The sequence below is a fragment of the Anthonomus grandis genome, chromosome 10 (assembly GCF_022605725.1).
Source record: "Anthonomus grandis grandis chromosome 10, icAntGran1.3, whole genome shotgun sequence".
Taxonomy (NCBI): Eukaryota; Metazoa; Arthropoda; class Insecta; order Coleoptera; family Curculionidae; genus Anthonomus; species Anthonomus grandis.
Genome location: NC_065555.1, coordinates 21,595,815 through 21,622,526, shown reverse-complemented (window position 1 = coordinate 21,622,526; position 26,712 = coordinate 21,595,815). Strand labels below are relative to the sequence as shown.

Sequence of the window (26,712 nt, the reverse complement as noted above, 5' to 3'; positions counted from 1 at the left end):
AAATATGCTCCAGCTAGTCTAACGATATCCAGATAGTCCTAAGTTGGATAAGGGAACGGAAGAAGCCAATTTGGGAAAGTGTTGCCAATTACTCTTCCAATATGAAGTCATGATAGGCACAATGAGACTAATTTTGGAAGGTGGAAACTTGGTCTGGTCGGCAACGAGAAAAGATACTCTTTGTGCCTAAATGTCGGATTTCGGAGCTGCAAGAGGAAATCCATCCCGGTGTGTCAGGGAATCATCTTGGAGTAACAAAGATCCTGGAAAAAGTAAGGGAAAGATTTTACTGTGTCAATAGCAAGGCAGATGTAAGAAACTGGGGTCAAAAATGCATTGTATGTGCGCTAAGAAATGGGCTGCAAAAATGCAGAACCCTTTGACGCGTTTGTACACCGGGGGAAATTCCTATGAAAGAATTGCTATTGGCATTGCCATTCCATTTCCCGAATCAGAAATAGGGAATAAATACAACGTGACCATCTACTTCAGCAAATGGGTTATACCCTCTACCAAACCAGAACGCCTCTACTATTGTCGGCGTTTTAATAAAGGAATAAAGAAATCATAGACATCTCTTGAGACCTGTAAAGGGTTCGCGAATCTTCTGGAACCAGGGTCTAGAGAGTATACAGATTGGCGAATAGAAGACTACATATAGGCATTATAAATGGAAATACCGCTTCTCGCTTACTTTCGGGTTGATAAGCGGCGCGATAAGTATCTTTTTAAAATGTCGTGCCAAATTTTAAGACATCTTCTTGGAGGCAATACTCCAAGAATGTAGAAATTGTCACATCAAAGCTCAAGAACCACCTATTGAAAGGGTTCAGGAGATAGAACGGCGCGGCAGGAAGAAATGGTTTGTACTGCTTTAGTTTTGGATTCAACACGATCAAGCGATTAACCGTTCAACTCCTCCCTGATATAGACCTCGGATCAGTCTATTTTCAACAAGATGGCTGTCCTGCTCATAATGCGGTTAGAGTAAAAGAACTTTTAATAAATATTTTTCTCAACCGCCTTATTACTGAGACTGGCAATATTAAATAGCCTATAAGACGTCCCGATTTGTCACCAAATGACTATTTATGGGGTTATTTTAAGGAGACCATTTAGAAACATTATAACAGAATGCCAATGAATTTAGAGGAGTTGAGAAACAAAAATGTTGAATTTGCCAATTCTATTTTATCTCAAACTCTTGGATGTAAGAAATAACTTTTACGTTAAGCTAATCTTTTGTTTAGCTAGAGAATGAGGTATTTTGAGCCTTTTATTTAAAGAATTATTTGTTAAGTTTATTATTTAGAGTTTTATTCTCTGTTTTTTTATAATTCTTATTGAATTTACACTTAACAAACGGTAAAAATGCTACAATATGGTATAGATAACTTTTAAGAGGTAGTAAGAGACATTAAAGTCTGGCCGTGATTGAACGTTATATATTCTATCATTATACAATATATCAGAATATATCTATTAATTTAAAATGCAGTGTGAAGAACTTGCTAATGTCTACAATTATGTACAATTTCTCTAAAACATCCTCAAGATCAACGATGGTATACCGAATCTTAGAAGGGAGCTGATCCTAGACGAGCTATTTCTGCTCTTTCTATACGCATGGAATTTACAATATAAAATTAAATATTGATAAATCCTTGTCCTCATCGATTTGCTTTTTTCCGGGAGTATACCAGCTGTTTTTCGGCATCCGGGAATCATCTCGGTGGCGCGGGCGGCGGATACACCGCGCGAGGATCGCCTTCTCTGGAGACACGTGGTTGCCAATGTATTGGTATGTGGTAGTTGGACACAAGCTTAACGAATCTTCAAGTTAGTTCAAGTCAAAATATTCGCGACTTTTAAATTGAAATCATATTTTAAAGTGCACATGTATAATAAATAAATCAACTATTTTTGTGCACCGGGTTTTAAATACACTCGTAAAGGAACAAAGAATTGGTTTCTTGTTGCCCCTCTCCATTTGATCTCAAATATTTACCTCTATTTTTTGCAAAATATTAGGCCGTTCCATTTTACTTTTCAGGAAATAAGGTTAGTCATTGTTTCATAAAAAGTTGGGAAGAACGCACCAACCTCCAGATGACTATTGTATACGTGAAAACAATTTTTAAAAATCCACATGTTTTTCTCATATACTGTTCTCATTTGTTGTTAAAATATACCGTAATCGCAAATAAACAAAATTTTCTACTTTAACATGGTCTTAATTTATTTAAATAAAGCGCTGATTTAACAAATGTCCATTAACCTCTAAAAACATTCTACTACGTTTGCAAAGGACTGCTTGTTCCTTTTCTAAGTGATTCATGCCTTTCTTTGACAAACATTGTTGCATTTATTATGCGTCCAATTAGAGCCTTGAGTATCGACTTTCAAAATGTATACCTCATCCTTAAACTAGCCCCATAAACAATGGTGTGAGATCGGGATATTTTGGAGACCACCTAATAGAACCACCGCGACTAATCCATAGTCCTGGAAATTCTTCACATTTCAAATATTCAAATATTTTTTGACCTGGCCAGTAAAATGCGCGGAAGTTCCATCGTGTTGATTTATTTAAATAAGATGAAAATATTTATGAATCTTTTATCTTATAAAATTATTATTTTAATATTATCTTGTGACTACTTAACAAAACTGTTTAAAGTTAGAGATTAAAATATATTGAAGTTAAAATATACCTAGTACGTTTTTATTTTGTTAAAAATTTACGGACTCCTATGTAAAACCGTTGATTGAATATTTGGGAAGATACGCAACCTTATGGGCTAAAGCGTGACCGCAAATATGCGTGAAAAATAGATGGCGATTCTCTCCAGTATGCGCGAAAATAATTTCGTCCGTCGCTTCTCATTAGTAATCGGCCGATCATCCCTGAGTCGTGTGGGAGAGTTTTTGCACAGGTTCGTGTTTCCCGTATTGCAATTTGGTAGTTGTTAAAAAAATTTCTTGGATATCATAATCACAAATAGATAGATATATGTAAATGTGTTTAGTTTGTGAGACAATGGCTCCTTTAGGCAAAATTAATCAGTGTGCGTATCGTGGGTGCAATAATGTAAGAAAATGTAAAAACAATGTTCTCAGTTTTTTTCAAATTTCCAATTTTAAAACCAGTGTTGCTTAGCCAGTGGATAGAAAATATAGGCAATGCGGAAACATATGTTATGGATGAAAATTTATTAAAAAACAAAGTGGTTTGCGAGAAACATTTTGACCAAATATATATTGCAGTAAGTAATAAGCGAAAGAGACTTTTAAAATCAGCTGTACCAATTCCATGGAAAGGTATTATTTGTGATATTTTACTGTTTCCTTCCAAATTAGTGTTATAAATTTACTCTAAATTATAGAATCGGCCTCTAAAAACACAATTTCTTTGCCTGATACCTCATGTAACGCTCAAAGCCTTGAGAGTTTAGATGCAAAAGTTTCATCAATAAATTGGGAAAATGGTAAGTAAAGAATATTATAATATTACTTAAACTTGACACTTTATTTTTTATAGGCAGATTTTTTTAACTGTTGTATTAAAAGTACATGAGTGGGTATACTTTTAATGTTTACTCTCGTGCTCGCATTACTGAAAATATTCCTATTTGCCCTTTTGCATATTTTCAAACCCTTTTACAAGTTTGTGACAAACCTTACCTATTACGAAAATAAGTATTATAATATTATTATAACTATAATTATTATTATATATTACTTACTTATAGCAGGATAATTCTTTTAATGCACAAATGTAAATGGACGATAGATCTCATCATTTTAGGATAAAAAGTTTGTTTGTTTTTTAGCAAAATTTGGAAATGCCTATTTATTTTAAGAAAGCTTCGCTTTTCAAAAAAAGTTCTACAGCAAATAAATATTTTAAATTTAACAGGCCACTTAATTTGCTAACTAGAAGATGTTAAAGACGTTACACAAACATTTTTGGGCGGGATAAAGAAGCTTTTTATAGGATATTACATTTTATTTATAGAGTCTATATTTATATCTATAGGTATATATTTATTTATGTAAGATTTATGTTCATTAATTCTTATTGGTAATAGTCTACAGGTTTCACCTATGTAAAATTTACCACAAGTACAAAGAATTTTATATATTAGATTTTTATTAAGTTCATTTTAATTGAAAGGTTAAGTTTTTCTTAATAAATATCGTAATGTGTTTTGTGATTTAAAAGTAATTCTTATGTTAAATTTTTTAGCAATGCTTTTTATCTTATAAGAAAAACCTGGAATAAATAGTAAAATAAGATTTGTCGTAAAAATTGGTTGATTCAATTTTATACGTGCATTATCAAACTCTAATTAAACTAACAAACTAAAATAATTTTTTTGTATTAAGATATCTTTAATAAAATCTTTTTCAGTTGTTAAATATTGATTATTACAAGTAATGTATTTTTAATGGTATTTTCTAAATTGATTTTTGCTATAAGTGACGTAATACTCAATAAAATAAGTAACTTATAACAGATCTAAGTAATAAAATATAGTGAAAACTACTTTTAGGTGATTACTTTTCAATTTTCTGTTAGATACTTTAGCCTTTGACGGTGTTTCGAAAATCGTAATATTATTATATATATTTATAATAATCCTAATATTTAATAAACAAAAAACTGAATGCACTGGTCAATTTTGAGCACTTGTACTTAAATGTCTCTAAATTTACCAGATAGTATAATACAAGTTTTTAGAAAGTTTTTATTTGTAGATACTACAATTGATACAAATGTATTGCCTGGCACGCATATTCAAGTTGATATTTTGCAGCATAGTTTAAAAAATGGTAAATTTTTACAAATTTGCTTTTGCTTGCAATAAAATCTAAATAAGAAATGAATTACTTGAATTTTAAGGAGATATATATTCTTTAAAAATTGGTAAAATTGGTAACACTTGATCTATTCTGGTCTTCGAATAGATCAAGCATATGTCAACAAGTAAGCATATGTGAGAATGATCAACCATATGTTTCTAAATAAAGGAAATTAAAATTTTCTTTTAAACTTTAGTTTTTTTAAAGAATTTGAATATTCTTTAGCAATTGTTCAAAAATAATTCTACACCTGCTATTTTTAGTGATATAGAACAAATTTTGCTTTAACTGGCTGGTTGTAATATAATGATACAACTTAATAAACTTTTTTTCCATTTAAGAAATTTATTCCTAGTTAAAATATAAAATTAAACGTCCTCCTGTATATCTAAATTCACGTGTTTTTTTTAGGAAGTTTTTTTTTGAGAAGTTATTAAGGATGGTTCGTTTTGAAATGAAAGCACTGTATAGCTAACTTTTTTGAATGACCCCTTTATGTTTTATAAGATGGATAAATTGTTTTATATTTCAGATAAACAATTAAAAACTTATTCTCGTAAGAGGCTTCACGAAGATGAGATTGTCGGTGACCAACATGAAAAAGTTAAACTTGTACGTCACAGTCCCAGTCCTCAAAGCACACAGACAGTTCTAAAGTTCACTGTAGATTATCCAGATACTCCATCTTCCACAAAATCTAATATTAAAAAAAAATCAAGAGTTTTAAGTGTTCAGTTAACTTTAAACGTTAACTAACATTAAAAAAAAAAGTTTAAAGCTCAAAAAAATAAGTATTTACGCCTTAAAAAGAAAGCAAATCTAGCGTCTAAAAACTTTTTGGCAAATTTACTTAAAGGAAAAAGTACAGCTGTAAAAACACTAATTAACATGCAGTTATCTCCAACGAGGAAAAAAGTTTGGACGACCAATGAGCGACATTTGGCACTTTCTCTTTATTATAAGTCTTATTCTTATTTATCTTATTAAAAGCTTATTGAATTTTTGTTTTGTTTTTATTTATTTATTGTTTTGTCTCAAAAAAGGATTTTGGTAAGTCATTTATTATTTGTTAATAAAATTTAAGTTGTAAGAGATAGCACCTTCCAATACATTACTTGACCACCACATTTATCTAGTTATTTATGCGAGATCACAGCGCATTTAAATATCGGCAATAACAAAATAAATAAAAGCGCTGTTATCATCATCGCCTTTGTCTTAAAAAAATAACAACACGGCCGGGCACCCAAAGATTCCCGCGTCGTTAAACTGCAAATGGTCAATATAGTGCCGACAAAGAAAAACAAAGTTGATGATGGCTCTTTAAAGACAGAACGTCGTATTTTAAATTGGTGTCATCCTATAGGCGAGAAAAAGTGGTCACAATAATTTATTCATTTAATAAATACTTTTGTCATATATTTTGAAATAACGCCAGAAAAAAAATAAAATGATTTTGCCAAATTTCAGTTTTTTGCAAAATTTAGGAAGTATTTAGATTTTATTATAAAAGGACACTATATTGCTCAACTTTCCTCTAATTATACCACCTCTATTGACGTCCTGTATAACCGTGATGCGGGGTATTTAAACAAAATGTTTTTTTTTTGTTACTAGGTATCTTTTTATAGTTTTAAGTATAGTTGTAACAACTGGCAATTGAGAATTTTCCTGTGTCGCTTAAAACTTAAAATGTGGCCTATTTTCTATTTCTATTAACATCCTCACTCACAACCCCTTACTTTACAGATCTCACTACGCTGCACAATTTTTTAGATATTGAATCACATGACAAAATGGGTTACTTTTTACAAAAAATTATTGATCAAGAAGTTATATTACAATCGGTATTAAGTCTTATGAATTATTTCAATTATTCTATAAAATTTACGTGAAATCTACTTATATCTTAAAATTTGTTCCACATATTTTTTGGATATTAGTTTTTAGTTAATTAAGTGCAACGGGCTTTTTATTTAAAAACTTGACCCTCTTGAACACAAAATGGAGGAAACATAATGTTTGTTGGAATTATAACTTGTATTAAACTTTGTTGGTAATTTTGTAAAAATAGCTTTTTATATATATTTTTGTATTAATTTTTAAGTAATTATTTGTTTTTTAAATTTAACTTTTAAGAAATTTCAATATGTCTCCACCCTTAAGTATATCACTTATCACTTGACCACCACATAAATGATACCGTGTTGTATGTTCAAAAAAAAATAATAAAAACATAGTTGGCAGCATCATCCCATATCTTAAAAAAATATCCAACTCGGCCGCGTAACCGGAGATTCCAGCGTTGTTGAAAACCTGACTCAAAGATGCCAAAAGCCAAGTCCACGCAGCTAAAATAAATCGTTCCTAGATTTGACGCTTCGTGGCAGCACCACACGGTGCACGAAACTGAACGGCAATCCGATAGTCGACCGGGTACACTTTTTAACACAGGATTGCGTATCTTCCCAAATATTCAATCAACGGTAAAACATAGATAATTATGTATACTAACTCTAAGTGGTATTTTAATTGTATTTGAATTTATGTCTGTGTTATCATTATCATAAATTAAACGAACTTTTTCTTAATAAAATCCTAAATAATTTATGAGTGATTGATCCTTTATTTATGATTATAAGATAAAATTACCTCAGGGATTACGCTGTTATATGTTTATTGTCTTTGATGTTGCAGCAGCGCTAGGCAATTTAAAAATTTAACTATTCATTTTTTTAACAACTATTTATTTTCATGTTTGTAAAAATATATTATTAGTATTATTATTTTTATTATAAATTATATATAAAAATAGCTAAAGGAGTACCGTGTTCTATAAGGTCCTTTTTTCTACGATTATCTGACTGTCGGACTGCAAAATGTTAAATATATCATATTTATAATGTGAATATACAAATTGCAAATTTAACACATCTCTTGAAATGTATGCTCCTGATGTATATTAAAGACCATAATAACTTACAAATTTTACTAAAGCGTCATCCCAGATAGGTACTAGAAAATATAATATGTATGTTTAACTATTTGTACTGACCGACCAATCAAAATGATTCCGCCAAACTACATATGCATATACTAATTATATTTCTTTTATGTTGGGGTAAGGTAATATTAAATATTTTATTTCTTTTATCTTGCATTTTATTGTAGAGATGACAAATACTAAAAAGGGAATTGAGAGTCTCTTATTCCAGCTATAAATAAAAGGTAAAGAAGATTATTTCGATTATACTGGTAGATTAACAGAATATTTCGATATAAACATACGATTATCAATAAGGCTATTTGGTAATTTAAAAAAGATATATAGTATATTTAAAATGAATTCGAACAGCAAAAAAACCAAATCACAATAAATAAGCGGCATCTTCTTTATAAAGCATAGGCGTGCAAAAAATAGAGAGCTATTATTTCTTAAAATATTTTAAAAATCTATTAATTGGTTATATTTATTAAAATTTTAATGGCCATATTGGCTTAAGCCTTCGATTTTACATGTAAAATCAGTGGCTTAAGCCTAAAGCGGAGCTTAAAGACAACGATGCATATGGCCATAAATCACTCTATTTTAGGATTTTGTAATGTTACGCATGTTTTATTATTTAGCTAATATTTTATATACTTTTTTTAGTAGTTTTGTTATAACATATTGAACTTAAATTTGAATAGGTACCCTGTATAGATAAAAACTAATTACATTCAGTAAAAGTAAGCGAAGGATGGATGATGTAATTCAAATGATTTATACGAGGATTTATAAACTTATTATATTTATTATTATTCATTATACTTAGTAATTAAAATATTTATAAAAAAACTCAAAAATCACTGTTTGAATCTTCGGAACTGGAGTCCAAACTTGGATTTATAATAATGGGGTTAACATGAGGTAAAATACCATACTCATTCTCTTTTTCAATAACACTCCGAACACAATTCCTCCATATGTCTGTTTTATTAATTTCTTCTACAACTGCCCTTATAGTTTCTAATACGAAAGTATCGTTAGTTGGAGATTGATTATATTTTCTAATTCGGTCCTTTAAAGTAGCCCAAATCATCTTTATAGGATTAAAAATACAGTAGTACGGAGGTAGATGTAACACAGTGTGGCCATTTGCCTCGCAGAGTTTATCGATAACGTATTCTTTTTTAAAATGTTCATTTTTTATGGATTCTAATAACATTTTATTTGTGGCTTTTTGTGGAATGTTCATATTTTTGCTTTCCATAAATTTAAGAATTTCATCCTTTTTTGTGGAATTATTTGGGATTTTTTGATGTACACGCGAATGGTACGACGCGTTGTCCATCACAATCACCGAGTTTTCAGGTAAATTGGGAATCAATTGCTCAGCAAACCATTTTTCAAATAGATTGGCTGCCATGTCCTCATGGTAATCAGCCGACGAATCCTTTATATTTTTGGCCGACAACAACAACGCATTGGGGATGAAGCCGTTATCACCACCTGCGTGTAAAATTATAACACGTTTACCGCGGGAACTTGGTCCACTTAGTGAGCACTTTTTAGTGTCGTCCACCCAACCATACTTAAAGACATCATGAGTATCATACCAAGTTTCATCTAGGTAAACTATGTTCCTGTTTAATTGACGGTATTCCTTTATTTTTTCTAAATATTCCTTTCGCCATGTTACAATTCGAGGAGATTCCATAATAACCATCCTTTTATCTTTTTATATTTAAATCCACATTCTTCTAATACACAACGTAATGTAGCAAGACTTTTATATTTGTAGTCGGGATAATCCGTAAGTAGCTTTCTTTGAATGTCTTCTAATGATGGAACTTTGTTTTCACTATAATATTGATAAATAGATCGACGAATAACATTTTTGTCGCTATCATCAATTTTTCTAAAAGTTTTTTATCAAATTTTTTTCGTTTTACAGAATGATCAATGACATTTCCTGCGTCTATCGAATAATTTACGAAAATTAACGACAAAAAAACGTATTTAGCAACAAAAACAGCAACACTGCAACAACAACAAAAACAGCAACACAGCAGCAACAACAAAAACAGCAACAACACAGCAAAAACAGAACAAAAAACAGCTTATAAAAAGAACTCCCAAAAACTACAAAATAAAGCGATAAAGAAACGACAATAAGAGAGCACACTTTTAAATACCTGCCAAACAGATATTTAAATATAAAATAATAGAAATTAGAAATAAAATATAATCCCCAGCCGCCCGCACATGTAAAACCACGGCCCGTCCAACAATCAAACCCTCGAGCTCGACTTCGCAGTCTTTTTCCTCGTCTGTTACACGATATTGCGCTCTCATCGGCGTATCTCTCTCTGCCAAAAAATTGATCGTTGAACGGTCCGGAGGCTGGTGATTTCGTGGTCAGACAGCCTAAAGTATACCAGGCCGGCTCGCATATATTTTGTTTATTTTTTTTAGTACCTTGTTGTGGATTCTTGACCGTTCCCCAATTTTAGCGCCGTTCGAATTATTCATTTTAAATAGACTATACTATAGTAACATTAGGCGTAGCCGATCGATAGCTCTAGCCTGGACACATATCCCCGCTTCCATCGATACCTCACAACAGAAGCCGAAATCATGCGCGATGGCAAAAATTCCGCGCTGGGGCACATATTTTGCGTTGATTCGAAATAATATTTTACTGCAGTTATTATTGTAGTTTATAGTAAGATTACGCATTTAAAATTTTAAACTACCAAACTATTTTGATACTCGCTTTGAGTTTTAAAAATAATAAAAATTCGGTATTTAAATTAGGTGGGTAAATTAACAATTTTATTTTTAACTTACATTTTACAATCTTAATTTTATTTAGAATAATACCTTCCTCTTGCTGCATTCCTGTTTAAGCTCAGAAAAAATTAAAATGGATTTAAAATTTTTTTTTTTGGTTTTTTTTGATTATTTCGGAATCATTCAAATTTTCGATTTTTTAAATAAGCAACAAAAATTTGCCGTAGGTACCTACCTAATTTTGTTTTCGGCATTAACATTTTTACGAAAAAGTAATACAGCAATGCAAAAACTTTCCCATAGCAACCAAGATAACACAAAAGTGTCAAGAATAAGTTTTTGAAAAATTGTTTTTTTTTCAATAATCTTCAAAACCACATAAAATATAATATATATATTTTTTTTATATGGCAAGAATATGCCAATTATTTACAAGTAAATAATGTGCAACTTTGGGGTAAATTATCCATTTTCGTATTTTGAGGGTAGACGAATTTGAAACACCGTTTATGTATATTTCTCCAATAAAATAAATAATAAAAAATATTTAAAACATTTATCATATACCTAAAAATACGTAATAATAAAAAAAATATATTATCTTGTAAAATGTAAAATATTAGGTCCCGCGGTATGTATCTCCACTTAGTCGTTCCACTGTACGGCGTGCGCCACCAAATCTCAGCTTCAATTTTGACGCCACGAAACCAGTGTCACGGCTAGAACTCTCGATCGGCTACGCATTAGGTCTATGTCTGTAGTAAATCATATAGGTGCAGTACAGGTAGCATTTATAGAATAATTTTAAATTATGCAGGCAAAGTAGGATCATTAAACATTGTTTTGTAATATACTTTTGATGAGGTATACAATTTTTGATCAAAACTACTCTTGATACGTTTAAACAATACATTATTAAATTTGTATGAGTTCATTAATAATAATAATAAACGACTTTTATTAATAATTTAAAAAATTACAAAAAAACAAAATATGGATAAGTTAACATAAAAGAATATTTGTGTGCCTTTGTGTTAGCAAGAAGAACGCAAAGACGGCCACTCAGCATTTCTACGATACCGCGCCAGAAAGTATAAACAAGAATGAAGGTTGTTTTTTAAAAAAAACATGTAATGGGATTTAGTTTAGGCTATCACGTTAAGCGGGCTCGTTGTATTATTGGGTTTAATAAATCGGTTTTATTTTAAATATCGTGGTTTTACTATTTTTCCCTAAAATAGTATTCTAACAAAGTCAGAAGTGGAATAAGACCCCAAGTTTGCGTCTTTTACAAAAGGGACCATATTTTAACCTCTTTGGTGGTTGTGAATTGTGAATTTTAGTGTTCGTGATTGTGCGAGTGTATGTGCTAGTATGGAAGGTAAAAAGGTAGAGAGGACCCGCTCCTATACACCGCCCTTGTCGCCGAAGCAAAAAAGACGGCGTCGTTCTCCAAGCTTTTCTTCGTTCGCTGACTCTGATGGCGAAGCACGGGAACAAATAAAAAAGTTGAAAAAGCAGATAAGTAGACTGCAGGCCCAAGTGAGTACAAATTCTGTTATTCCTTTTCCAACTGTGAGTGCGTCGATTACTGAAACTGTTATACCTATATTCGATCCGAATGCGAACGTTATAACCGCGGAAGACTGGATACGGCGGGTTGAAGAACTAAATTTTGTCACAAATGGGATGATTTAACTACCGTAAAATTAGCGACCAGTAGGTTACGTGGAAACATGCGTAAATGGTACGACGGTTCTTAAATGACGTTAAATTCTTGGGAACTATTAAAGGGCCTTTTAATCTTAAATTTTCCAAGCACAATAAGATTTGGAAAATTATTAGTAGATGCTGTAATGTACACGCCGCAATCTAAGCAAAATTTGGGCGAATACTGTTTCGAAAAGGTTGCTAAGCTTAATAAATTGCATTTAAATATACCGGACGCATGTTTAATAGATAGTGTAATAGAGGGAGTGGGTGATAATACGGTTGCAATATCAGCTCGCGCTGCAAATTTTAAAACTATTGGTGAATTGGCGAACTATTTAACTGGCGTCGGTGTTTTAAAACCAACCAAAGTTGATTTTCGACGTGTGTCAACTGCCCAGGTAACCCAGTTTCCAATCGCATTAACATCCGCTATGGGGGGTGACGCGCAATGGAAGCGCGAACAAAGAGCCTACCAAACTTTCGATCCCCGAAAAATGTCAAAACGCATTTCTTGTTTTAATTCCGGCGAAAACCATAGAGCAAGAGATTGTTATAAAGAGCGTATTGAGTGCGAGCTCTGTCATAAATTAGGTCACACTCGAGGCCAGTGCTTACAAAATAAAAACAATTATACAATTTATAATACAAATAATTATTCGGAACATGTTTATCAAAACTGCTTTGATAAATGGGCGTAGGATAAAATGTTTGTTAGACACCGGCAGCGAGTGTACGGTTATGAGATCATCGGTCGCTAAGAAAATCGAGGCAGTTATTAAAGAAGGCGATTCCGTGATATCATTAAAATATTTTATAGGCAACATAGTTACTACGAAATTGAAGTGTCAACTACGAATAATTATTGACGAAGCTGTTGTTGACGTTTCCGTTTTAGTTTTAGACGATGATTATTTAAGGCACGATTTAATCGTCGCAAGGGATTTTCTAGGAGACAAAAAAGTGATTATGAAAAAATCAGAATTCAAGGTTTCCTTAAGCAGATTACCACCACTATGTATCGATAAGGATATTTACGATATGACGAATGCATCTAAGGCCGAATTACAACCGAATATGATTAGCTTTGGGGAATCTTGGACAGAAACGGAACAAACAAAAACTTTTAAACTTCTCAAAGAGCATTGTGATTGCATATCTTTATCCTTGAAAGACCTTGGTCGCACTACTACTGAAGAAATGCATATTCGATGCACAACTGATGATCCAATAGTTTATAGGCCATACCGAATGTCGATTTACGAGAAGAAAGTTTTGACAGGAATTATTGAAGAGCTGCTAGAAAATGGCATAATTCGAGAATCAGTCTCGCCATATGCCAGTCCGGTAATACTTGTCAGAAAAAAGACTGACGACTTCCGGATGTGCATCGACTATAGAAGGTTAAATGCTGTTACTATCAAGAATAAATATCCATTATCCTTGATTGAAGAACAAATTGATAAGTTTGGTGGTGGCAAACGGCTATTTATTACCCTTGACCTCGCATCGGGATTTTATTAAGTACCAATGGCTGCTGACTCCATTGAGAAGACGGCTTTTGTCACGCCCGACAGCCATTATAAATTTGTTAGGATGCCGTTTGGCCTTACTAATGCGCCTAGTGTCTTTCAACGTCTTATTAATAAAGTGTTGGGAGAACTGAAAAACCAAACCGCATTGCCATATATTGACGACATCATAATACCTTGTAACTCAGTTGAAGAAGGGTTGACTAGTTTAAGACTCGTCCTTTGTAAATTTCGTGAGCACAATTTAACTCTGAAGTTAGGAAAATGTATGTTTTTTAAAACTCAGATTGATTATTTGGGAAGAGAAGTGAGTGCGGCTGGTATACGACCAGGCAAAGCTAAGATTGAGACTGTCATGAAAATGAAGAGCCCTCAAAATGTTAAAGAAATTCGACAATTTCTGGGTTTATCCGGTTATTTCCGTCGTTTTGTTGACAATTACTCACGAATCGTAGAGCCATTAACTCGTTTGACTAAAAAAGAGCACGCCTTGGGTTTGGGGAGGTGAACAAGAGACAGCAGTTCAAAAAATAAAATTGGTACTTACGTCAAGGCCCATTTTAAGCGTATTTGATCCTTCTCTAGACACTGAATTGCATACAGACGCGAGTTCTCTGGGATTTGGAGCTATTCTCTTCCAGAAGGACACATCAGGGCAAAAGCGTGTCATTGCATATTACAGTAAACAAACATCGCCCGAACAACGTAAATTCCATTCATACGAATTGGAAACTCTTGCAGTAATACTAGCACTTCGTCACTTTCGCACCTACCTTCTAGGGATTAAATTTAAAGTCGTCACGGACTGCAGTGCGTTACGGACATCATTCACAAAAAAGGACTTAATTCCACGCATAGCTCGGTGGTGGCTGGAAGTCCAGGACTTTAATTTTGTCATAGAACATCGCCCAGGCACCCAAATGACCCATGTGGATGCTCTAAGCAGGGACTTAATCCAAGATACTATCGAACTATCGCAGATAGATATTACTGAAAGTGAATGGCTGCTGGCTGTACAAATGCAAGACGAGCAAGTATGTTTAATCCGCGAGATATTGCAAGAAAAACATATTACCAAAAACACGAAACAGTATTTTGATTATTATTCTCTTCAAAAAGGCATTGTGTTCAGAAAATTGGAAAGAGGTAACAAAGTGTGGCTTGTTCCTCGAGACGTCAGGTGGCAGATTTGTCGGCATTGCCATGGTGAAATGGGACATTTTGCTCTGGAGAAAACTCTCCAAAAGATAAAAGAAAATTACTGGTTTGCAGGCATGAGACGTTTTGTCAAGAAATACGTTAAGTCGTGTCTAAAGTGTCAATATTATAAGCACCGTTCTGGGAAAAAGGAAGGCATGCTACATCCCATCTCTAAGATAGATATACCATTTCATACTCTTCATATAGATCATGTCGGGCCCTTTGTGAAAAGTCGCCGAGGTAATGCTTTTATATTGGTTATCGTGGACGCTTTCACAAAGTTTGTGATAGTAGAAGCAGTGAAAGACACTCGAGCGCGTTATGTGACGAAAACCCTTTTGAACTATATGTACATATTCGGGTCTCCAACGAGGATTATAAGTGATCGGGGTACTGCTTTTACTTTGCGCACATTTAAATTATTTTGTGACAATTACGGTGTGAAGCATACGTTAAACGCAGTAGCCACTCCGCGGTCAAACGGTTAGTGTGAACGGTACAATCGGACCATACTTAATGCCCTCGCTTTAACGGCAGCGGGAAATCCAGAAGATCGTTGGGACGACCATGTGAAGCCGATTCAGTGTGCGATTAATTGTACTGTCACTAAGAGTACTGGGGTGTCGCCACTTGAGGCATTGGCAGGATTTAAGCCTCGGCATATATCTGAGTCTTATATCCTTAACGAAGTACAAGCCGATTTAAGTCGGGTAGATATTCATGCACTACGCCAGACGATATCAGGACGTATTTCTGAGGATCAGAGACGTCAAAAGGAACGTTTTGATAAGAAACGTGCTGAAGCGACAAAGTATGAAGAAGGTCAGCTCGTGCGAATCAATAATGCTCAGCTAAACAGCTACAGATGGAAGCAAGAAGTTACTCCCAAGGTTCAAGAGACCGTTCAGGGTGTTCAAGGTGCTTCCCAATGATCGGTATGAAGTGGAGGATCTACGGGAAAGTTGTAGAAAGAAACGGACTGTGGTGGCAGTCGACAGCATGAAACCCTGGATAGTACTAAAAGGTTAGTATACGGCTAACAATAGTAAAAATGGTTAGTAAATGACTAACATACCAAAAGGTTAGTATACGGCTAACAACACGGCAAAATGGTTAGTAAAAGACTAACGAAAGCGAAACGGTTAGTAAACGACTAACGCCCTCAATGGTTAGTAAACGACTAACGCCCCCAATGGTTAATAAACGACTAACATATAAGATAAAGAACGGTTAGCAAATGGTTAACATATGAAATAGTTGACAGAGTATGATTGGTATACGACCATTAACGGACGTTGACGGTTAGAATAATGGCTAACATGTTATTTTCAGAATAATTAAGTTTTGGAGTTCTGAGGCCAGAACAAGAACTCAGGATGGCCGAATGTTAGCAAGAAGAACGCAAAGACGGCCACTCAGCATTTCTACGATACCGCGCCAGAAAGTATAAACAAGAATGAAGGTTGTTTTTTAAAAAAAAACATGTAATGGGATTTAGTTTAGGCTATCACGTTAAGCGGGCTCGTTGTATTATTGGGTTTAACAAATCGGTTTTATTTTAAATATCGTGGTTTTACTATTTTTCCCTAAAATAGTATTCTAACATTTGATAGGCAAATTTCAGCAAATTTTGCTTTTCTCACTAAACCAAATTCCACATAATTTTATAAATTATGGCTATTAACACATTTCTGTAAAAGCTATCCACATAAAAAAAATCATATGACATGAATATTATTTTAATGAGACACCCACCATTTTGCCAACTCCTGGTTATATATTGCTGTTCTAAGGTAATAGAGAAAAGAAAGATTAAAATGATTAACGATATTAAATGAATTAAAATAAATATTTGTTGATATTAAAAGTTTTCAAATTATCGGGTATTAAGATGTATATTCTGATATATAAAGTTTATAGGCCACCATAAATGATCTTATATGTAGCATACAACATAGCAGTTTTATATTGTGGTATAGTATTTCGATGCCGGTATCTTAAATTTCTATTATGTATAGCTGTCCTTCGACGATTTTTCATATACTAAGTTACTTTCGAATGTTAAGTGTGAAACATGGTCATATTTGCGAATTCCATAAATAACTTTGCAGCATGCATTCTGGACCTTTTGTATTTTATATTTGCCAATAGCGGTTAAGCAGGGGCCATAAAGAAAATCGCAATAGTTATTAAGTTAAGTTGAGATAGAAAAAGATTATTATATAAATTTTTTTTAAGAAAAAATTAAAATATGTCTATTTTTATATATTAATTTATGGACATAAAAAATCCCTTTCTAATATTATTTTGTACCTGTTCATGAAACCTAAGATCCTCGTCAATTATTACACTGTTATCTTTCGCTTTATATGAAAAGATACTTACTAATTTTCCAGTTATATTAAAGTATCATTTTTGTTCTCAACTGACCACTTTATATTACTATTTAAATATTTTTTGTATATCCGAATAATCGCCTACGCTTTTATGGTCTTTACTTCTAAAATACTATTAATAAATAAAAAAAATAACACGAAATACAAATTGGAACCCCAAGGTACCCAGGTGTTGGAATAAATGGCTGAACACTAAAGCCTCTCCTTCGCAAAGTTTTACAAAGTGCCTTAAAAAAGTCTAGTAAAATATCATGAATTCGTATTTTAATTTAATTCAATCAAATCTCAAAGAATACTTTGTCAAAAGTTGTTGCAAAGCGTGCCTATTTAAATCTGTTTGTTTTTAAATATTTACAGTGCATCTTAAAATAAATTATTTAGATTTAAGAAACCCATAAAAAAAGTGGAAATTTTATTTTATTTACAGATTTTATTGAACATCTGGCAAAAGCATCGCAAATTTTATTCCATCAATAAATAAATACTTTATTATAATGATTTGAGTTGCGGACACATAACTTTTGTGTTATATGATGTTTATGTAATTTTTATACGCAATTTTTACCTTGCCTTTTTCGTAGAACTTTCAATTTCCAGTATATACAGGGTGTCTCACGACGAATAGACGCGCTCGATATCTCAGAAACTAATTTTTTTTAAATTTTGAAAATTTGACAACATGGCACAGTCGATAGGAGCCACACAACTAAAATATTTTGACAGTTGTGACGTTTTTGGTTATACCGGAAGTAGGTGTCAACGTAGTTATTTTAAATGGAACATGTATCTTTTTACATTTTTGGCTTCCACATGAAATTCTAGGTATATTTTATGTATAATGTCCTATACCTAAGTGTAACCGTTTTTGACATATTTTTAATTTCATGTGAAAACCTATGTTTATTAGCCCTAACATAATTACCGATTACTCCCTTTTAGTAGCCTTTATTTATTGGTTAGTTTTGGTTTTATTTGAGAGGAAGGACCACTTAAAAGACTATTTTAATATTTGGATAAAAAAAAGATTTAGGGGGGTCAAAAGCATTAAAAATTAAAATGAAAAAATCATTAAAAGTCAATTTTTTAAAACGGAAACCTTTTATTTTTATAATTTTTTCATAAAGATAATTAAAAATAAGATTAACTTTATATAAGGTTATCTTATCCAAAAACTTATAGTTTTCGAAATATTGACAGTTTAAATTTGGCTTAATATTAAAAAAAGCCCTATAGTTGTACCGGGTGGCCAACTAAGAATGGACGTCGGCGATCGAAAAAGTTTCTACAAAAATTTCTGTCAGTTGTCAAATAAAATGGTGGGGGGCGATTTTAGCTTGAATAAAGAAAACAGCTGAAAATCAGCTATGACTGGACCGATTTTTTTAAACATATTTTTTTTAAGTCTATTGTTGCCTTATTTTTTCAACCAAAAAAAAAATTCAAATTACTTTTCCTAAAATCCGCTAGAAGGCGTTGACTTGTGACTAACCCTTTCTGATGCATTATTTCAAAAAACTCAAATGCAACTATATATATTTTTTTACGTCATTAAAAGCATGGAAGAAAACCAAAGAAACTGGTGAAAACGGTACTTCGATATCATTTCTTAAACAAAAAATATAAAAAAAGTGTCCATTCGAAAATAAAAATGACAAAAATGGCGATAAACTCCTATTTGCCTAAACAAACTAAATAAACTCCTTTTATATAAGTATTTTTTTTAACAAACAAACTCATAGTACTCTTTTAGAAAATCCGACATACAGGATTGATCGTTATACGTTTATTTATACAGGGTGTTAACTAAACCAAGTTGACCAAATGGACCTATTTTGGGAAAACTGTGCATAGGAAAGTTGAGTTAGTAGGCTATGGAAACAAAAGTGGCAGGTAACCATGGAAGCAAAATATGTAAATATTTCAGTTAAATGTCATTTTAGCGTCTCTTCTTGCGATTGTTAAAGCGTTTTTAAGTCTCGCTAATGACATCCAATAGTTTTCTTGTTAGTTCGCCGTATTGTGAACTTTGTTTTTCCAGTTTTCCGTGTTGTTCCAGTTTTTCGTGTTGTGCCAGTTGTTCGTATTGTTCCAGTTTTCTGTGTTTTGTTCAAGTTTTTGTTCCTTAACTTTTATCTCTGTTTTTCGTATTGCTTTGTTTAACAATGCTTTACACAAACGAAGAGGCGTTTGACATAATAGGTACTTATTTTGAATGTATGAGAAATGCCACAGTTGCTGCAAGGGTGTATGCGCATCAGTATCCTGATAGACGCCATCCTACTGCAAAAGTTTTTCTTCGGAACATACATCGTTTGCGAACGACTGGAAACGTTCGGCTGTCCGTGTTTCGGAGACAACGCAGGGGACGCACCGAAGACAACATAATAAATGTTTTAGCCTACGTCGAGTTTAATCCTCACTTAAGTACTAGAACAATAGCGCACGACCTGGGAGTAAATCGAACTACTGTTCAGAATATTCTTAAGGAGTACAGGTAAACGATCTTTTGGATATTAATCTTCACTATACGCGATGAGATTTAATTTTCCTAAAGAGATTTCTTTTTTTGATGATGATGCTTTAAATTTAAAATTAATTAATTTTTACACGAAAAGCACCAGATTGGTCTATTCTGTTGAATCAGCAGTCATCATCTTGTTCCAGGTTTTATCCATATCATTTAGTCCTGCATCAAGAATTAAGTGCACAAGATTTTGACCGAAGGCTAGACCATTGTCACTGGCTTTTGGGTATGATTGCAGAGGATCCTCAGGTGCTTTCAAACATATTGTGAACAGATGAGGCTACATTTCACAGCAATGGAGGCATGAATCTCCACAATATTCATTACTGGTCACCAACGAATCCGCACTGGATGCGAGAAGTCCAGCATCAAGGCTGTTGGTCTTTAATTTGTTGGGCCGGAATATTTGGAGGTCGAATTATCGGCCCATTTTTTTTAACAATGCACTAAATGGTGCAAATTATTTGCAGTTTTTAAGGGAGAAATTGCCAATTTTATTAGAGGATGTGCCACTTGAAATTCGCCAACGAATGATGTTACAGCACGATGGCTGTCCAGCACATTTCGCCCGAAATGTTCGGGAGTTTTTAGATGCTACCTACCCTGGTAGATGGATAGGACGGGGCGGTACCTTTCCATGGCCGGCCAGATCACCAGACCTAACGTGCCTGGATTTTTATTTATGGGGTCGAGTTAAAGAAATTGTTTTTGCAACAAGACCTACGACGCGACAAAATATGATTGACCGGATTAGGGACTGCATGCAGACTCTTTCATTTGCTGAGGTAGAGAATGCAGTTTTGTCTACCGAACAAAAGATGTTTCAGTGCATAGAAAATGATGGAATGCATTTTGAACATTTGGGGAGGCACTAAATAAATTATGTGTATAACATATTATTTATTGTACCACCTAAGATTTCTTAAAATTGTATGTAGAATTTAAATATCAAATAACATATTATAGAGTGTTCTATTTAAAATAAGCAAGTTTTCATCTACATCCGGTATCATCAAAATTGTTACAAGTGTCAAATTATTTTATTGTTGTATCTTTAATTAACTTTTCTATGGTATGGTATGGTGCCAAATTTTCAAAACTTTCCTATAGAACAACTATAAACTGTATGCACAGTTTTCCCAAAATAGGCCAATTTGGTCAACTTTATTTAGGTAACACCCTGTATAAATAAACGTATAACGATCAATTCTATAGCTCGGATTTTCTAAAACACTACTGAGTTTGTTTCTTTTTAAAAATACTTAGTTAATACGAGTTTATTCAGCTTGTCTAAGCAAATAGTAATTTATGGCCATTTTTATCACTTTTATTTTCGAATGGACACTATTTTGTTAATAAGTTTAGTTAAACAAGTGATATCGAAGTGCCGTTTTTCACCAGTTTCTTTGGTTTTCTTCCCCGCTTTTAATGACGTAAAAAAATATATATAGTTGCATTTGAGTTTTTTAAAATAATCCGTCAGAAAGGGTTAGTCACGAGTCAACGCCCTCTAGCGGATTTTAGGAAAAGTAATTTGAAATTTTTTTTTGGTTGAAAAAATAAGGCAATAATAGACTTAAAAAAAATATGTTTAAAAAAAAACGGTCCAGTCATAGCTGATTTTCAGCTGTTTTCTTTATTCAAGCTAAAAACGCCCCCCACCACTTTATTTGACAACTGACAGGAATTTTTGTAGAAACTTTTTTGTGAGGAAATCTTCCTAGAATATTAATATAATATTTTGAGGTGTACGTTATTGGAGGTTTTTTGGCAAAAATGCAATTTTAAGATTAAAAGAAGCTGCGGCGGAAGGCGCCCTCTAGCGGTTGACCAATGAACTTCAAAATAATTTCTAGCATTTTTTTTTGGCCATTTTATTACAAAAATTTTTTTTTCAAGGCGCTACGACTCTTAGGGCCTGAGATATCGCCGACGTCCATTCTTAGTTGGCCACCCGGTACACGACTCAAGGTTTGTTGATTAGTTGACCATGACGGTTGTCATAGCAATCGCTACAAGCAACAGTAAGATAATGGATTATAAAAGAAATATACACTTTTTACTTAATTTATCATTAAATTACACTTTTACGAAGAAAACTTAAATAGCAAGTCACTTATAAATTTAATGCATATAATCACAAATTTAACTACGCTCCAGATAAACACTCGCATAGGCAGAAACGTCACCCGAAATGTCGCCCGACTTTTCAGCGTAGCTTTCAATGTAGCATATAGTTAAATCTGTGATATAATCCATTGTCTTACTGCCGCTTCTAGCGGTTACTATGACAACCGTCATGATCAACTAATCAACTATTATTCTTGAGCCGTGTTACTGTAGAGCTTTTAATATTAGGCCAAATTTAAACTGCCAATACTTCGGAAACTATTAATTTTTGGACTAGATAACCTTATATAAAGTTAACCTTATTTTTAATTATCTTTATGAAAAAATTATAAAAATTTTAAATAGGGGGTTTCTATTTAAAAAAATTGACTTTTAATGATTTTTTTATTTTAATTTTTATTGCTAGTTTTTGATACCCCTGTATCGTTTTTTTAGTTAAATATTAAAATAGTCTTTTAAAGTGGCCCTTCCTCTCAAATAAAACCAAAACTAACCAATAAATAAAGGCTACTAAAAGGGAGTAATCGGTAATTATGTTAGGGCTTATAAACATAGGTTTTCACATGAAATTAAAAATATGTCAAAAATGTTTACACTTAGGTATAGGACATTATACATAAAATATACCTAGAATTTCATGTAAAAGCCAAAAATGTAAAAATATACAGGATGTTCTATTTAAAATAACGAAGTTGACACCTACTTCCGATATAACCGGAAACGTCACAACTGTCAAAATATCTTAGACTGTGCCATGTTGCCAAATTTTCAATTTTTGATAAATTAGTTTCTGAGATATCGATCGCGTCTATTCGTCGTGAGACACCCTGTATACATAAGCAAGGATAGACCTATGGGGATTCATCTAAATTTACAGTTAACATAAAGAATATTCATCAATAGTCGTGTACCAAGTAGATAAAAAAATTGTGGTTAATTAAGAGGCTTTCTAAATTAAATATAAATATACTTACATATGCGACTTCATAATTCCAGTTATAATGTTCGGTATGCATCAGTCTCATGTAGAAGAGTCTCAGGATTATAAGAACGGAAACTGTGATCGATAAAAAATATATGACGATTTTCGCAAAACTTCTTCTGAATATGCATGCCAACGTAAGCAGTATTACTGCAGGCATATACAGAGCGCATAAATCATAAAGACACATGAACCAAGCAATTATGAGGATTATCCGAAATAAGTAGATTTGCAGGCAACTATACATTATTTTATTGCATCTTTCAATTATGTGTTTGAATTTAGACCATTTACTATCTAAAATAAAAAAAAATAAATTTAATTATATTCTAAATTTTAATTTTTCTATTTTTAAAATTAGTAAAATTATTTTTTTATATTTTTAAAAGTAGAACGTGGCGCTTAAAATCTTTGATTTTTAACATACAGAATGTTAACGATTAATTTTATTTTTAATTATTTAACACATGTTTTAAAAATTGTCAAGATTATTCTTGTACCTGTTGATATATCGCAATTGACACTAACCAAAGAAAAATTCCTGGCAAGGAGCAAACCTAACTTGATTTATTTCAGCAATTCTTCAGAATGCACTTTATGAAAAAACAACAAAAAAATTAAAAATTTTTATCGATTTTTCGCAAGTTTTACAATAGAAATGAGAAAGGCTTATGTGTTTATAATTAACTGATAATTAAAACAAAATCATATTATTGTCATAAACCACACACGCCTATGGTTGCTGAAAAAAGTAAATAAAAATTTAAATTGTGTGTTTTTATACTATAATATCTGGTGTCAAAATGCAGTTCAATATCTTTAACAGTCTTTGCAAAATGGTTAAAAACTGAAAAGGAAATTAAATTTTAATATCCTATGTGTTAAAAACCAAATACTTTAGGCCCATGTTTATACGAACTTTTTAAATAAAATCAGTTAAGGAATTCTCCATTCAAATATAAATATATAGTTCAGCAATACCTTGTATAAAGTTCCTTCTTTATTTTATTAAAAAAATTATATAAGGGATTAGAATCAATCTCATCAAAAACAATTACATTATAAAAACCTGAAGCTAGTTTTTTATTTAAAGAATTGGAGTGAAATTAAAATTTTAATTTGTAATTTATGGATAAACCAAAATGTTTGGTTTCAACAGCTTTTAAAATTTGAGTATCAATAGCAACAAGTCAATGCTTGACAGATTTAGGTAAAAAATTGATTAGTATGAATCACCAAGTCTTTATCTTTATTAAAGATCAAGTTATTTAGATCAATTTATCTTTATTAAAGATCAAGACTTGTTCTGTGAAATTATCAAGAAACCCCCGCAAGCAACCGTTTGGAATTGGTATAACTATGTACTTTTTCCCAAAATTATAGAGTGTTCCCATGACTATGTGTGTGGGTGAAGGATGTCTAAAAATTGCCACTTTACACGCGTACATTTGAATGTAAATTTGGAGCTGCGATTATGTTCTAACATGGAGCAATAAAACAATGAAGGGCTAATTGGTGCAAATTGAGCAATTGGCCGATAAGAAGCAGATTGGTAAAAATCTTAAAATTCAGTTAACGTGGACAGGAGTCTAGCAAATGTTTTAGGAGTTCACCCATCTAAAGTGATTGGAAAATATAACTGGAATCTTTAAAGGAAACTCAGTAAGAAATCACAAAAAATAATATATACACATTGTTTTTTAGTACGTCTGATTTAAGAAAATATATATCAATAATTAGAAATAAAAAAATGAAAATGTCTTACTATGTAGCTGCATACCTTATTTAAGCAGGTCTGAAATCAGCTAATCTAATAGGGAAAACACATCTTATAACTTTTTTGTATTTATTAGAGTATTTTTTGCTAATCCTTATTCCATTTTTTAATTTAGGACTGTAATGAGTTTAAGTAATACTTACTGTTAATAGCGCTTTCAGCAGCTAACATTTTGCTCATTTTCGTTGGTGATAGCGGAGATGTGATTCTGTTAAATTCTTTTTGAAAATATGTCACTTGTATATTAGCTAGAATTTGGAAGCATAACGGATTTGCAAGGTTATAAAACCGATCCTTGTGAATTTTCCAAACCTTGAAACCTACATTTTTAAAGCTATAAAAAAAAAGGATTTGGTTTTAGATTTCATTCACTTAACTAAACCATGAGTAGCTTGAGCGTCTTTGATAGATATACCGGGTGGTGCGTCGCCGAGCGGAACATAGGAAATCTCATGTAAAGTTTAAGGGTGTCAATTATTGGCTTCCCTGTACATTTTACAGAAAAAATTTAAGTTAACTTTTTGAAGAGACCAATCTGGCAAACCCTCGTGCAAAGTTTCAAAAATGTTAATAAGTGAATCTTGAATTATGCAATTAAATGTAATTGCAAAATTACCAAATTTTCGGTTCAGGTAAAACCAGACACCAGCCACCAGCAAACAATTTGTTACAAGGCTTTGTCAAATCTGACGTACAGCCGAATACAAGAAATGTTTTTTTTCCGTTTTATCAATCTCACAACCATACATTCAAAGTAAGACACGTTAACATTAGTTTTTTATCTAAACTTTTATTTAATATAACGATGAAGTTAAACCAATAACAATTATTATTATCGATTATTAAAAAAATAATTTTACGATACTTAGAATTTAATTAAACCAATCGCAGTATCTGAAATATTTTAAATTTATTTTCCCATTAAGCCTATCTGGCTCATTTCAACTATTAAACCTATTGTTAGAAAATTCGAGTCCAAAGACATTGCAATAAATAATTGTAAATGTTTAACTCAGAAGATCGAAAATAGTTCCGAAAAAAGAGAGAATAGAACTCTTAATATTTTAATAAGTGTGGAAAAATAAATTAAAATAAAACACAATAACTTTTTTAAAAATAGAGAATTACATAAAAACATCAATTAATCAAATGTTCAAACAACCCTCCATTAACAGCTAAACAATATCCTAACCCATCATGAAATTCATTTCTAACGTTACTAAGTTGATATTGGGAAATTTTATTACATTCTAACAAAATAGCGTAACTGGTTAGACTAACTGTAACTGGTTAAGGTTCTCAAATTTTACACTTTTATAAATGACACTTTTTAAATGACCCCACAAAAAAGAAGTCATTCGATGAAAGATCAGGTGACCAGGCTGACCAAAGTATCCGGTACCAATATAATTGCCGTTAAAAGCATTTTCCAAGCACTCTCTAACCATACGGGCATTATGGGCCGGCCAACCATCCATTTGGTACCAGATCATTTGATCTTCCTGAACAACTTCTTTCAAGGAGGGTCCAATTTGATTTTGAAATAAGTCCAAATACTTAGGTTTCAGCTGTTAGGTTATAGTCCATAAAAAAGGGTCCAATGATATGGTGTCCGATAATTCCCACGAATACATTTGTTTTTTGGGGATATTGTGTCCGAGTATCAACAAAGCGATGTTCATTTTCTTGGCTCCAATACCGGAAATTCTGAACATTTGGTTCATTGTTGAGGATAAATGTACATTCATCGGTAAAAGAAATATTTCTTAAAAAAATCCTATCATTATTTGCTCTTTCCATCATTTCAAAACAAAATGTG

General features: G+C 32.3%; 2 protein-coding genes across 4 annotated transcripts in view; one reads left to right on the top strand and one right to left on the bottom strand.

Annotated features, from left to right (window-relative positions):
* Positions 1-26,712, bottom strand: part of LOC126741170 (piezo-type mechanosensitive ion channel component-like) — a 213,716-nt gene that overhangs the window by 124,293 nt on the left and 62,711 nt on the right. For all 3 annotated transcript variants that reach the window (XM_050447517.1, XM_050447518.1, XM_050447519.1), the window contains 2 exons: positions 25,037-25,227; positions 23,109-23,413 (listed from right to left, as the gene is read on the bottom strand). In XM_050447517.1, the coding sequence (XP_050303474.1) occupies positions 23,109-23,413; positions 25,037-25,227 (496 nt within the window). The remainder of the gene's footprint in view (positions 1-23,108; positions 23,414-25,036; positions 25,228-26,712) is intronic.
* LOC126741172 (uncharacterized) lies at positions 2,988-5,870 on the top strand. The gene is made up of 4 exons (XM_050447521.1): positions 2,988-3,321; positions 3,387-3,488; positions 4,762-4,836; positions 5,399-5,870. The coding sequence occupies exons 1-4, from the start codon at positions 3,111-3,113 to the stop codon at positions 5,620-5,622; spliced, it is 612 nt and encodes a 203-aa protein (XP_050303478.1). The 5' UTR covers positions 2,988-3,110; the 3' UTR covers positions 5,623-5,870.